Below are 15,135 nucleotides of genomic sequence, written 5' to 3' on the forward strand. Positions count from 1 at the left end.
GAAGCTCCACCTGAACATGAAGAACTTTTTTACAGTGAGGTTGTGGAGTCTCCCTCACTGGAGATATTCAAAAACCACCTGGATGCAATTCTGTGCCATGTGCTCTGGGATGTCCCTACTTGAGCAGGGAGGTTGGACCAGATGACCTGCTGTGGTCACTTCCAACTTGACCCATTCTGAGATTCTTACGTGGCAGTGTTACAGACAAACAAAGAAAGCTGGCATTCAGTTATATTTTCTGTCTGTATCACTAGGTCAGCCATAGAATTCTGTTGCAAAAAGAGCATACAGAATATTTCTAAATAGGGAGTTTCTGAAAGCTTTTCTATTCTGACTGTATAGTCTTGTACCCATCAAAATTCAAATAGTGCCAGAGGGTAGCAGCAGTAGGAACATTTATTTGGGCAAAGGAAAGATGTCAGACGTCCCATTTACAAAATTCTTAGTACACTATCTAATTTATAGAACAAGATATTCTGGAACATAAATGTTCTCAGCTTCAGAAAAAATATCAGAAAAAAACCTAAAACATTTATTTGTCTTTTACTGGACTCAATAGAAGGTTGCTGGGAGTGCAGGAAGGAGGGAAAGGAACTTCCTGTTCAGAGCATGAACCCACAGCATAATGAGAATTGTTTTTATATGTGGAGGTAGGGAAATCTTTTAAAAGTGACAAACAGTACAAAGCATCTAATCTAATATGGTACATAATATCATAATTTGAAATCTGCTTCATTCTGGATAATTTCCAATGTTTCATTAAACAAGATAATTCAATTTTTTAAAGCCCAGAACAAATTTTACTTGAAAGAACTGAAGAAGAGTACGTGCTACTAAGGAAAGAGCTGTAGATCTTGAGCCCACTGGCAAATATACTTCTTACTTCCTGCCGTAACTGTCAAGTCACTCAAAAAAGTGTTTGTCAGATATGGAGCCAGTGTTTCTTTGTGGTATGTCCAGCCACCATCTCTATATATACGACTCACACCTGTTAAGGTAATACTAAAAGAAAAATTACAGTTGATGAGCAAGATACCCGAGAGATGTGGCAACAACACCAAATCTCAGGAAAAATCTCAGACTATTGAAAAATCTCCCTCAAAAGTTTCAGAAACTAGTTTTGTTTAGTAATTGTTTGAGATGAACATATCCAACTGGAAGTATTCTGCCTATTCCCTTCAAGAACTGTGTTTGTGACAACAGGTATAATCTGTTCCCTTGGGAAAACTGAGAGCTTCTTAATTAGGATTCTGAGGGACCTCATTTGAAGGCTAGACTGTATGCTTCATCTAATCAGAGAAATATTTCCTCATTAATCAGTATCACTTCCAGTTTATCAAGATCAGACATAAGCCTTCCTCATTACTGGCAGAAGTTGGAGGAAGAGCAAAATCTGTTGTATCTTGGGCAGGTGAAAAGACACATTAGATCACCCTCCCACAACAGATTCATCTCACTGCTTTATTCTGGCAGATTGCAAAAGATAACAAAAGGAATGAACCCTACAGATTTTGGAGCTAAGAACCATCTGTGATGGAAAAAAAGTGAACAAATAATGTTCTATAGGTTCGTCTGCAGCACTGGGTCAGACATATTGTAAAGGGAGTCCTGTTCGCCTTTCCAGGAATGGCAAATGGCTCAAGAGCATCTCTTGATGAATGGCAAGATCTCTGCCAAGGTGGTAATTATCAGACAGGATGTCTTCTGTATGTGTATTGTTTTCAGGAGTTGCCAGGATTTTTTATGTAGTTTCTTTATAATACAATTGTTAAGTGTACAAGATCAAAAAGGTATTTCTAGTCTATAAGGGTATCTTTACAGACATGTTCTGAGGAAAAAAGGAAAAACTGGAGACATTGCAAAACATTGTAAGCTGAAATGCTGTTTTGTGAATTAGAAAACCAAAATTATTTATAGTGAACATCCATGCTTGTTTTTAAGTATTCACACCTGTGTGCTGGTATGAGATAAAGTTCTTCAAACATCTTCACACAGCAAATACCTTTTTTTCTAGTTTCCATGCTGGGAAGTATTGTCAAACTTGAAATCAAAGTCTCAGTCCCCATTAAAACTACAGTTGTTTTAGTTATACATAGTAAATATTAAATATCTGAAACATAACGAAGAAATGTGTCAGTGATGGTTAGTAATGATAAAATGATAAAATAATAAAATAAGGAAATCTTTCAGAACAAAAAGTGATTTTTTCTAATATTTTTTCTTTTAGACACTAGTGACATGCCCTTTCATTTGTAAACATGGAATCATTCATGCTTTATTTTGCCTTGGGAATCTCTGGTATGATTATTTAAGGAAAGTAATTTTGCTGGAATTAATATGATTGACAGCTAGCCAGTAAAAACATAGGGAACCTCCTTCTGGCAAGAAAAGTGGTATGAAAAAAAGAAAGACAAGAAGAAAGATTTAAAAAGCAAAGTAATTTGCAGTCATATATAAAGCAGTGCTTTTAATTTGGATGTTGTGCTGTCAGTTGTTATTTAGTTTTCAAAATCTGAGCAATAATTTAATACAGAAGATTACTATCATGGTTGTAGAGATTTTGCACATAAATAGCACAATGTAATAATAAAATGTCGCTGTTGTAGAGGATACAAAGCCTAGCTCTGTTATACTTGCCCCGTAGGCAAGATATTAATTATGTAAAACCTCCAGCTCTTTTAATGTGCTGTGTGCATCTCCTAATAACACTAGACCAAAATTATCAAGAGGAGTTCATAGAAACACTGAGACTACATGTTTTTGTGTCAACAAATGCATCTCCAGCAAGCCAGGATATTTCTCACAAATATCACAGTTTTGATACAGAATGTTGTTTGAGGTAGGCAATAAGCTGACTGCTAAGGCTTTTACCCCGAATTTTGGAACGTAGGACCAGGTTCCTGTTTTGCCTGAATTTTAATAATTTATTAAGTCAGTTTGTATTGGTCTTTTCCTTATGCAAATGTTTATATATTCCTTGAGGGAAAGTAAGAGAGACTAATTTGACAAAATAACAGTCATGGACTCAACTGGGATGTAAACCATCCTGTCTCAAATCTATTAATTGAATCAGAAAGAGAAGGGATAAGCTGTTCTGTGTTAAGTAGTTCTTAAAAATTGTGAAATATAATGCAATATTTCAGCTGTTGTACAATGTTACATTGCAGTTCATGTTTTGCCTTCCTACAAGGAAGGCTATATATAAATGAAAAAAAAAAAAACAAAACAGAGTGAAAACCTATCAAGTATTCTGAAATTTCAAGCTTCTCTTTTTTTTTCCAAAACTTGTTTAAATAATATGGTATTTCTGGATTTTCAATACTAGTTTCTCTGAGGTAGTTTGTTTTTAAACATTTAATTCTTCTTTATTGAAATGAAAAGGTTTTGTTGAAAACACATTGTGACAAGGAATATATACCCTCCATCTCTAATCAGGAGCAGTTGTGAATGAGGCTTACATTTTAAAACCCAATTTAAATTGCACTCATTGCAAGAGATGGAGGTGGTGATATAGCTTTATGCTTTTTCTTGTAGAAATTCCCTTGGAGGCTAATCGACCTCCTGATAACCTCTGCTGCCCAACAAAGCCATTCTGGACTAGATTTATTATGTAACAATCTCTGTCTGACATTTATGCACACAGCTAGTCCTGTGACAATCAGTAGTGCATTGAACTAGTGTGCTTTTGAAATGAAGACAAACTTCTTGGGCATGATTTCTGAAAAAGGCTCTGCTTGCCCCTGAGGATTGTTTTTCCCAGCTTGTTTTATAATATGCATTTTTTTCAAATGATTTTATTTTGTTTCCTATATAGGAATTTATTTTGAGGGATGGATCCTCATCTAATGACGTGGTAGGGGTTACAATGACTGCAATGGAACTATAATCCTGTATTTCAACAGTGGTTCACCTTTTTCTCCTTTACCTCTATAGCCTGATATGCACAGAGATTTAGACATATAGGAAACTTAGAATATGGAGAAAAAAAAAATATGGAAGGATCTCAGAACCAGCAGCCTGCAATATTATCGTTGCAAAGTAGGCAACAGAATATCCCAAAATACTAATTTTGCTCACTGCGGCGAATTTAGTTTTCTCTCCAGACCAGGTTTACAATGACCCAGTCCCAAGCAAGTAAGAATAATAACACCTCTGCCCTTTTCCCATTTCTCCTGTTCAAATCCTAGCTGACTGCTCTGCTGTGATCCTTCCACTTGGCCACAAGAAAATCCCTTCCCTGAATGCATGCAGTGACACACAACATATTAGATGCAATGTCAGCAAGTATTCTTTTATATGTACAGAGAGCAAACATCTGCCTTCTTCAGGCCTGACCACTGGCTGTCCTTTCCCCTGGGACATGTAACCTCTTGGGCAGCCTGAGCCCAGAAATTCTACTTGATGCTGACACAGAAAGAACTTGTGCTTAACAGGTTTCCCTTGAAGTACATTTTGTAGAAGCAATTCTGGCTGCCAAAGAAATATAAATGGGAAAGAATAACTGAGTGCAACCAGGCATTTTTGAAACTTCTCTGAAATGGTTACCCCTGATGTCAGAAAATGGGCACCTATAGCCTTAGAAACTGGACTTTAAGGAAGTTAAGATTTTTTCCTTCTCTTCCAAATACAGTTTTTAGCATGGCTGCTAAAGTAATCTTGAACCCTGCTTTTTTATTTCTGTTCAGCATAACAGGTTGGTGAGTAGACTTTTGATTCTGTTCTATACATGGCCTGCTTGTGTATTTCATCCATGTTTTTGAAATACAGCCTGCTTTTGTCCTAGAACAGAAATACTTCTGTCAGAAACAACAGATGTATTATTCACTTGCTTGAATTCTTATTATCTGTAATATCTTTTTTTTTTCCCCCAGTGACCAGGTGTTTGAAATTGGAGTATTAGATATTTTTGGATTTGAAGAATTTCAAAAGAATACTTTTGAACAGGCAAGTGTGGATGTTTTGCTGAATTTACTGTACCTGTTGTAATTCTCTAATTGACCAGTTTTGATCAGAATACAAATATACATGAAAGTGAAAATTTTCTCTTAAAATATTTTTCCCATTATACCTATATGTGTATGAATTATATACTGGGTTTTGTCTTGTTGACAATTCTAAAATAATATAGTAAATATCTATTGTGATTTTGCAGAGGGGTAGTATCAGCACTGAAAGACAATCTGAGGGAAGTAGTGTTGTTTATTTTCATGCTTGTGGAAGTTATACTTCAACTACATCAGTGAGTACAAGGAGAATACACTGAATTGGAAGAAAGATCAAGAGGTCTTCAAATGCCTTGGAGAAAAATGAAATTAAAATGCTGCATTATGCTAAGTGCCATTACTGGCAGATTCACCTCTGTGTGACTTTACAACATGTGACTTTTCAAAAAATTGTATTCCATCCATGGAAAATAAATTGAAATTTATGCCACTTAATGCTTTAAAATCCTTTTAAATATCAAAGTTTCTTTGAGGTGTTTGCCTACCTTCAACATTAGTCACTGAACACCAGAGCTCTTGTGAATTACATATTTCAGACAGCATTAGTGACTCTACTCAACACTCTCAAAGAGGTGCTTCAGTTGTAGTTCAGTTGTTTGTTCATTCTGTAATGCAGCAGAACAAAAAATCAAAGCATAGAAAAGAATCGAGAAGGCATCAGCAGCAACGAATGACTTGTTATTGTTTGAAATCAGTATTTGCCCCTTTGTCCCAGTCAGTCCATTGTTTTATGGCTCAACTTCCTCTTTCTAGTCAAACAGAAGTCATAGAGCCACATTAGTTCAGCTTGCATAACATGTTTACATTGCTACCCAGTTTCCAAATATTTGAAAGCACATTATGGGTTTACCTGTACCTTCAAAAGAGCATGTAAGAAGGCAATAAAATAAATTCTAGTTTCCCTTTCACAAAATTCTTTTTGCTGTTACAGTTCTACCTTGCTTGAACATCTGCTGGATTAAGGACTGTTGATGTGTACCAATATTCCTAGGCATTTGCTCATTGTGAATGCTGGCTTTGGGAGAAAATATAAAGTGAAAAATTAAAAACATTTTAACAGGCTGAGTATATGAAAAAAAACCAAAACTGTAAGCCTCCTGATTAATAATAATAAAATATTATTTGCAATTTAAATGCTTCTCAAAAGAGAGGGGTTCATCTTGGGACTTACTGGTTATTTTTCTTTGACTCTGTTGTGCATTGCTTTTTTGTCATGAAACTCATAAAAGATCTGCAATTGATATCATGAAATACTATGAATTGTATTTTCAGAGGTAAGTAATTTTCTGCTTAATAACCACAGAAGATGCTTGAAGAGAAAATACAAGATCTAAGAAAAATTAGTTAAAATGAATTTATTTTATGATTTCTGCATAGCAATCATGATAATTTCAAAGTCAAATTTGCATTTCTATTTTATTTTTCATAAATAAATATATTTCAAGAGACACTTACTGTCCCTTCACCTGGACTGAATGCATTTTGTTGAATAATATTAAGTTATATTCTGAATCATTATCTCAGTACCTACTTAACTGCATTCCTGAAAAGACAAAGTAGAGTGTTTTTTATATGAACTCCATAATGTAATTATGATTCCTAATTCCTGAAGTGATAGGTTGTAGCATCAGTGAAGAGAAGCAGTTTGTATCACCATGTGATACAAACTAATCATGCAGACTTACCCCAAAAAGCCTGAACTTCTCTAGCAGTCTAGCCTCTTTCAGAGTCCTGCCCGGGCTCATTAACCCTTACAATAAACAGTCTTGGTAGCCCAGATAGGCTCCTCATGCAAAACATTGCATCATGTCTGCAAACACACCCAGTGTCAAGCCCTGTGATTGCCGAATGTTAGCACTAAATGTTACAGCCAGACAGTGGTGGGGCCATAAAAATTATTTTTTAATCACATTTAGATTAGCATATTTTAAAATGGCATTAGAAAGGTAATTTTATGGAATAGGAACCTTTTTCTTTTTTCAAATTTGTGTATGATAGGGCATTCTTTGTGATATCTGTTTTCCTGCTTTCTTAGAAAAATAATTGTGAGTGTTTTCAATAAAAATTAAAACCCCTTGATTGCCCAGAACTGGGGACATTCCAAGTAGCTCTGTGAATCTTTCTGGTGCTGTATATCAGGCTGGTAGATAGACAGTTTAATATCATAATTAAGAGAGCAATAAGATAGCAAATCACATGCCAGTTTTAATAAACCGTGTTTGAAGATGGTTCAGGCAAACAGAGATGGATAAACCAGGTAGAATAACTTGTTTACTCCAATGTTTGTTTTGGAATGAGAAGGCATTAGAATATTGAAATATCAAAGTCAAATGAAGAATTGGTCTAGGAACAACTCATGAGCAATGCAAGGGAAGACAGCTGTCAAAGGACTAGAAAAGTAAGATGAATGATGCCTACACAATGAACCTGATAAATTGTACAGGCAAAGTGACGTGACTGACAGCTTGTGGAGAGAAAACTTTTATAGACCATTGCAAAAAAGAAGGCATTAGAAGTTAAAAACATTATTAATTAAGTGTTCAGTTTTCCTTGTACTTGGTGAGCATTGCTAAGCCTTTATTGTGTAGAACATATGTGATAAGTTATAAGAGCAAAAATGGGACATGTTGTTCTAAGATAAAAGTAAAGTGTGTGGAATAAGCAATAGTGAGGTGAGTTCTGATTTTTGGTATGAAGTTTAAAAGCTGAAAGACAGGGAACAATGTTTTTAGAAGTCACAGTCTGAAGGAGTCATTGCTCAATAAAGACTGAAAACTTCTGAATGACCAGGACTCAGTGAGTTACTGCTTTTACTGCTCATCAGCTGAGCTATGGTAAATGACTACAGTTCACTTTTAGCTCACCCCAATTACAGTTTACAATCACTTCCTAGCAGTGATCATTAGCTTGGGAACAGCATTTTCCTGGAGCAGCTGCATACCTGCTCTGCCAAAACAGCTTTCTATACAGCCACACTGGAACATGGTCAGAAGTGAGCACAATTTCTCTTTCAGATTCTGTAGAGAAATGGCCTTCATTTTGTGGTCATTTCAGGAAATACTAGCACTCTACCAAAAATATCAATGGCAGTTTCCAGTGTTCAGTGTTTTCTCAGCCTTCCCTGTTTGAGGGTGACTGTATTTGTTTACAGTTTATTCTGCACCCCTTTAAAACTAAAAGATATCTACTTCTCTTCTAGTAGAATTTAAAACTAGGTTAGATCTTATTCATGGCTCCTTAAGAGCACAACTCCAAATAGTACAGTCAAGGAATGCTACAATCTTCATACTTATGACAGTATATTTTTGACCACAGACTGAGCAAACTCATGACCAATGAATATAACAAGCAATAAGCAGGATGGATAGTTGCCTGTACCATTTTGCCCCAGTTGTTTCTAAGAAAACTGTGTTGTAGCAGAAGAACCAGACCTTAGAGTAAGTAAGAGTAGCTTTTCTCCCCCCTGCTGAAAGTCAGGTCTTTCTACAGAAATGGAAGTCTGTACTTGCAGATTCATCATAAAGAACAATAATGCAATAAAGTTAATTGGCACTAATAGTCTTTTCTGTCCAATATATAATTCAAGTGATAAACTGAAGAAAGTATTTAGTTCTTGCTAAATTTTGTGTTTAGCTCTTGCATGGTATTTTACCTCTCTAGGCTTCCTAAGTTTTGCAGAGGAAAGTATGTATATATTATTCTTTTTTTAGGAAATATAAGTGATTTATCTAAATTAGTACTGCAGGTCACTGGAGCAGTCAAGGGTCTCTTGACTCCCATTCAACTCCATACCCATTAAAGTACATGCACATTATCTGTGTGATGCAGTATAGCTCTGGGAGGGGCACAGCTTCCATGGCAGCTCTTTGCCACACATCTCCTGCAACAGGAGTCAGCTGGCTCTGAGAGCAGAGAGCATTTCCTGCCCCTCTCAGGACTCCACTTCAGAGTCACTATGGTGAAGCAGAAGAGGTCGTAGGACCCAGCTGTTTTGGAATTTCCACCTATGTTTATTATTGTTAAGTATGGTAGATTTTAACTTTTCTGCATGTTATTTCTACGGTTCACTCTGCTGACACTACATTTCTGCCATATAATATTTCCTAGCCAAAACAACCATAACAGATTATTTCACATTAAATTTAATTGTCTCAGCCATTAGACTGCTTCTAGCTGTCCAAAGACAAGGTCATGCTGCCTGTTTTGTAGATGGATGGATATGAAGAGACTTAAGTCACATGACTTAACTTTTCTACCGTCATTGCAGTCTCAGTGATAGTTGATGCGGGGGCACACCAGGTTTTTGCATTTGGACAGTTTGAAAGAGCATTTCAAGATTTTTTAATGCTGAAGAAATAAACCTTCTTTGGTTTTGCCTGTGCAGAGCATAGATCGATGGTCCTGTTTGCCTCTGTGGAATATGCAGCTGCTGGTCCACACTGAGCTCTGTTACTGTGTAGGGACTTAATGCAGATCCTTCCACTGCAGTTCCCTGTGCTGGAGTACTCCTTATTCCCCATAGGATGATAGGCAGTACTTACAATGTTAATTCACTCTTTAACAACGAAATACCATGTGTTATTTTTAAGTCAGAGTTTTGCTAGCCTCCACGCACAGGAAGGTTTTAACATCCTTGTTGTGGAGCAGTGAGAACCAGCTGATGTTTGGCACCAGGGAGCCAGGCAGCAGGAGGACCCAGAGGATGGCCATGCCCTCCCTGATGGGCAGCATCTCTGGAGCATGGTGGACAGAGCCAGGGCCAGTAACAGCGCCCATCAGCAGCCCTGCATGGCAAGCAGCCAGAGGGGGCTGGGACCCTGTCACAAACAGTTGGAGAAAGAGCTGGAAGCTGGCACTGCCCTGGCATCACCTGGGACTGGGCCCGGGCCCATTGGCAAGGAGTTGGTGGGGGCCCCAGGAAAAGCTGAGCAGGGCTGTAAAAGCCTATTCCTTCCCTCAGGGGCCTGGCAATCCTGTGTTTTACTTCCTTCCTCAGTCCAGTTCCTGAGGCTCTTACATTCTTCATGGCCTTTGTCATGGTGTACTCCTTCCTCTTCCTCCTTAGTCTCTTTGGTCTTCTTCCCAATGCACACATTTTTTTCCATTTATGCAGGACATTATTTTCTGTCCAGTATTCCAGTCAGCAACTGGAAGACTAGTGTTACTTGAATTTAAAGCTGGCTTATCATGTACCTAACATTAAAATAATTTTTTTTCTTTATTCTTTTACAGTAGACACTTTGTAGCCAAAAATAAAATAATTTATCTCAAATTGAGATTCCCAGCTCAGTTCAGTTTGTGATTGATTGGTGAAATACTGCACAACAGCATTTAATTGACATCTTGCTTTTCCACAGTAGCATCCTTTTTTGTCCCATAGTACTTAGTTTTTGGCCAGCATTATGAGTGAATATTTTTTTTTTTAATTTCAGTTTCAGAACAATTCTAACTCTTTCAAGGAAAGATTGTTGTGACCATGTTTGTTTGTATGTTTGTTTGTTTAGTATTTGATATTTAAAAAAAACAGGTGGGGGATTATTCCACTTTGTCTTGAAATTGTCCCTTTTTTGAGGGGTGCTTCAGACCCTCCTTTGTGGAAGACTTCTCAGGTGACTCCTACCTGTAGTAAAGTTTTAACATAGCACCAGCTTCTCTTTCATGTTATTTGAGGAACACAGATCAGCTAATGGCAATTGATCCCAGAAATTACACCGAGTCCTGGTGAATTAAAGATCTTCTGACAGAGGTAGAAGGACTATGTCTGAATTTGTGTTGGAGCTGCAGGGAGAACAAGAAATTTATGTTAGATCCTATTAGCCCTAAAAGGCAAACGAAGAAATATAATGGTTCTGATTTTGCAATAAATACCTTAGAAATATTCTGATGGGTACTATACATAAAGAAAAGGATTTGGAAATGTTTGGGTAGCAGATACAAAGGGGAACAGCATTCAAGATACTTCTGAAAAATAAGTGGGTGTCAAGCTTAGGTTTAAAAATATTTTCTGAGTTCAACCTCAGAAAAATGATGATTCTGTGTTTCATTATCTTAGAAATTACATTTTTGAGAAATGCTAGGTCACTTCCTTGCAAATTACATTTGACATTGTAGCTTCATCATCTCAGCCCATAAACTAGGGCCTGATAGATGTGTTGAAATGGCAGCTGTAAGCTTTACTCCATGCTCTGAATACACATTCCTTGGGAGAGTTAATCCTTCTGCATGACTAAAGGATGTAAATGAGCTTTCCAAAGGGTCTTTGCATCCATCTTTTCCTCACTGATTGACAGTATCAAGTTTTCTTTCCTCAAATTTCCTTTTTTGGTAATGCCTTCTTCAAATAGGTCTAAGAGCAGGAAAAGTGAACAGAGTGAAGAGCAGGAAAATGTCACTAGTCATGGGTGCTTTTCTGTCTTCAGAGCACAGTACAGTTTTGGTATTCTACCTAAATTTTAATTTGGAGTGTACTTAGTGGTACTAACTGGTCATATGTGGTAAAAGGAGAGATCAAGCTAACACTGTCTAATGTGATGAATACTTACTGCTTTTTCCAAATGCCACTGTGTTATTTTCCAAAATCTACAATTTGGATGGTGCTGCAAGTTGTGATTGGTTTTAGTTTGGTTTTTTTTTTTTGTTTTAAATACTTGAACAAGAATAATTTTTTCTTCTAATAATATTCTAAAAGGACTTCTTAGAGAAGACTTGGACAAATATATGGTGTGTTTATTTTCACTGAGACATGATAGTGAGTTAAGGTAAAAAAGACTGGTAGAAAGAGAAATACTTAGAAGACATAATACAGAGCCCATGAGATGCATATCAAGAACAGTTTAACAATGATTAATGACAAAAAGTACCATAGGTAATGTTGAGTAATGCTCAACAATAAAGTAATGTTGAGTAATGCTCAACAATAAAGCAAATACAGTTCTTAAAGGTATTCTCCAAATATTTGTTTTAGGTAAAAATTTATTTGAGGCTTTATTTTCTTTTTAATTACTGTTATATTTGCATTGAATTTATATGAGTACAGTTAAATGCATGTTTGAAAAAATGTAATTCTGTGAACTTTTCAAATCTTTGGACAGAAAGTACATCACTGTTTTATGTAATACTTAGAAGACATGAAGCAAAAGAATTTGGGTTCACAAAGCTAGTTTAGTTCATAATCATCCCATTTCTACATTTCAGCTACTTTAACTCTTATGTCAACCTGTGTCAAGCTTTTAATTTGAAACATTTTATTACCTTTTCCCATCATGTTGTATAAAACATGGAAATGGAGAAAGATCTGATCAGAATGTCTTGCTTTCCAGCAGTCCCTTGCTGGTCTCCTGGTTCTCATTCTGCAGAGCTGTTCTCTCAGCCACTGCTTGAGAGAGCAGCTTTGGAGCAGTTTGCAGTTTGTACAAGTGCTTGAGCTGCCTTTCTGCTCTGGTCTGCAGTACCTTATGGCACCGTGGTGTGCCTGCCAGTCTGGGTGACAGTGTTGTTTACGTTGCTAAGAAGCACCCCAGTGCATGCCATAATACACTGGTTGGTAGAATTTAAAAATTTGGTTTTTCTTTGCCATCCAATCACGCTGTGTATGAATTTTTTAACAAAATATTATTCCTTTTATTTTTCTACTTAAAACCAATGCTATTTATCAGCTCTTTTGAAGATGTGTCTAAGACAATCTTTCCTTCGTCTCAAATTGTGTAGTTCAGTAATTTTGCTGCAGTTCGGTTCTCAAATACTTACTTTTTTTTTTAATGAATTTTAAGGGACTGGCTCACGATAAAAAGTAAGCATAAGTTTATAGAGATTTTGACAGCTTTTCTTATTGTAGAATACACCTTTGTAATGCTGAATGACCTCATTCTCTAAATAAGTCACCTGTAAATAAAAATATATACAGCATGCATCATTTTAAGGCTTTACCATATCCGTCAAAGTGTAAGCTTGTCTGCCTTATAAAATAATTTTTACAAGCTCCTGAAAGATTTTGTAATTAGAATTCCAGAATTGATCAGTAAAGCATATTTTGCCTGCACAGAGTTAAAAAAGCTGTCTTTTCCACAAAATAAATAGATACTGGAAGTCAGTTGTATATTTCTATTGTTAATAAAACTAGATAACAATCGGAATGTTTATAAATCCCCCTTTAAAAGAAATATTGGTTTTATTTGAGGCTGTCTTTTGTCTGCACTGTCATGCATTAGTAAAGACAGTCAATAGTAGATGTTTGGCTGTAAAATGAGCTTTGTCTCATTTCTTTTTGCTGTTTTTCACACTAGTCTATTGCATTTTATAGCAAGTACAAGTTGGCTATACTAACAAGAGGTGTTAATGGAAAATTCAGGCAACTCTTACACATTAATTGGTTTCTCTTCCATGTAATTTTAGGATTGATGTAAATATTTCATACCTTTTAATATGACTTGGTGGTGCCATTGCTTTTGCACACTTTATTAATGGGAGATACAGTTAATGGCTGGCCAATACAAATATGAGACTAGTTTAGACTGAAAAGAAAATGCATGCAGGCATTCCTTGTATCATTCCTCATATGAAGTGTCCTTCCACCCTTTTAGGAGTTTCTGTTTTCTTAATTTCTTAGTCATAGTTAATGTAGGATTGGAGCTGGTTTTCAAATTTTCAACTTAAACTTCCACTCTAATGTCAAAAAACCAGTTAAAACGTTTATTCCACAAGATTTTAAATATTTACTTGTTTTTGCAGGTGAGCTTTGAATAAAATACAAAAGCACACAAATAAGCTGATACAATTTCCACCTGTTTCTAATTGAAAATCAGAGTTCTGTGAATCTATTGTTTTATATCCTATAAGGCAATCAGAGAAAAATATTTGAGGAGCTTCTACACTATTTATCTCTCCAAACTTTGAACTTTTCTATGTAACACTATTTTCTTGCTAGCCTTCCCTTAGAATATCTATAAAATGGAGAGCAGCATCTAGTAAAATGTCCCTAGGTGATTTTATAAATTTTGGTAAGACACAATGAGCTCTTCAGAGACTGCTTTAGACTTCAGTGACATTATATGTGGAAACAATTTTGTCTTTTCTAGCACTGAACTGTAGACTCAGGATCTTAAATTCGTAGGGGTTTTTTTTTTCCTAAAAACACATTGTATTTATATAACCTTCCTGAATACAAAAAGCAGAAGAATATTAAATTTAACCATTTATATGTGGAGTTATCCTACTTTATTCAATGGAATTAGTGTAAATGTGCACTGTATTTGATAATGCTGATATTTGATAACTCTTATGTGGAATGCACAATGAACTGTTCAGGCAGAAAACTGTGTATTCCCAATTTAATAGTAATAGCTGTTAAAATCTAAATTTCCCTTGGGTCTTCCCAAATCTGTGGTCTACTGAGAGGTATTGTGGATTGACATTTCATCAAATTCAATATTAGACATGCAGTAGAACCTACATCGATGAATTATCCAGTAAATGTCTAATACTAATTTTTTCTTCATTTTACAATAGCTGTGTGTCAACATGACCAATGAGAAGATACACCAGTACATCAATGAAGTGCTTTTCCTACAAGAGCAAGCAGAATGTGTACAAGAGGGAGTTGCCATGGAAACAATGTATTCTCCTGGTAACCATACTGCAGCCTTGGATTTTTTCTTTCAGGTAGTTTCCAGATCCATTTTACACCATGTATGTTTATTCACAGTCTGTGCATGTTAGACAAATACAAACTTCTCCTTGCATTTTCCAATTTATGAATCTTCAGACAAGGCTACAGGTCAAAGAGGCCACAGCTCAGTGGCTCACAGAGTTCACTAACAGTTCAGGGCTGAGGAAGATGCAACAGAAACTCCCTGCCTGTACTGATTCATGTGTGGCATCTGTGCACCGTGGCATGGTGACTGAGCTGCCATAGGACTGACAAGGCTCTTTTGTGAGCCTGACAGTTTCTTTAGTGCCTGAAACTTGTTTCTGGAGTACAACTTCTAAGAAGCAAGTAACACAATCAGTTTCTAAAAGATTGTCAATAGTGACCATTTTTGGCAACTGAAATACTGTTCCCTACATTTCCTATAGAAGAACATGCCTTGAACACTTAAAAAAATATTTTAATCTTTTATATTTTTCCTTTGTTTTT

The 15,135-nt window shown here is 36.2% G+C and overlaps 1 protein-coding gene across 1 annotated transcript in view; it reads left to right on the forward strand.

Moving 5' to 3' along the window:
- MYO16 (myosin XVI) overlaps positions 1-15,135 on the forward strand; it is a 366,164-nt gene that overhangs the window by 256,368 nt on the left and 94,661 nt on the right. The window contains exons 22-23 of the mRNA XM_069003962.1: positions 4,872-4,944; positions 14,508-14,660. Coding sequence (XP_068860063.1) covers positions 4,872-4,944; positions 14,508-14,660 — 226 coding nt within the window. The remainder of the gene's footprint in view (positions 1-4,871; positions 4,945-14,507; positions 14,661-15,135) is intronic.

Source organism: Aphelocoma coerulescens, chromosome 1, assembly GCF_041296385.1.
Source record: "Aphelocoma coerulescens isolate FSJ_1873_10779 chromosome 1, UR_Acoe_1.0, whole genome shotgun sequence".
Taxonomy (NCBI): Eukaryota; Metazoa; Chordata; class Aves; order Passeriformes; family Corvidae; genus Aphelocoma; species Aphelocoma coerulescens.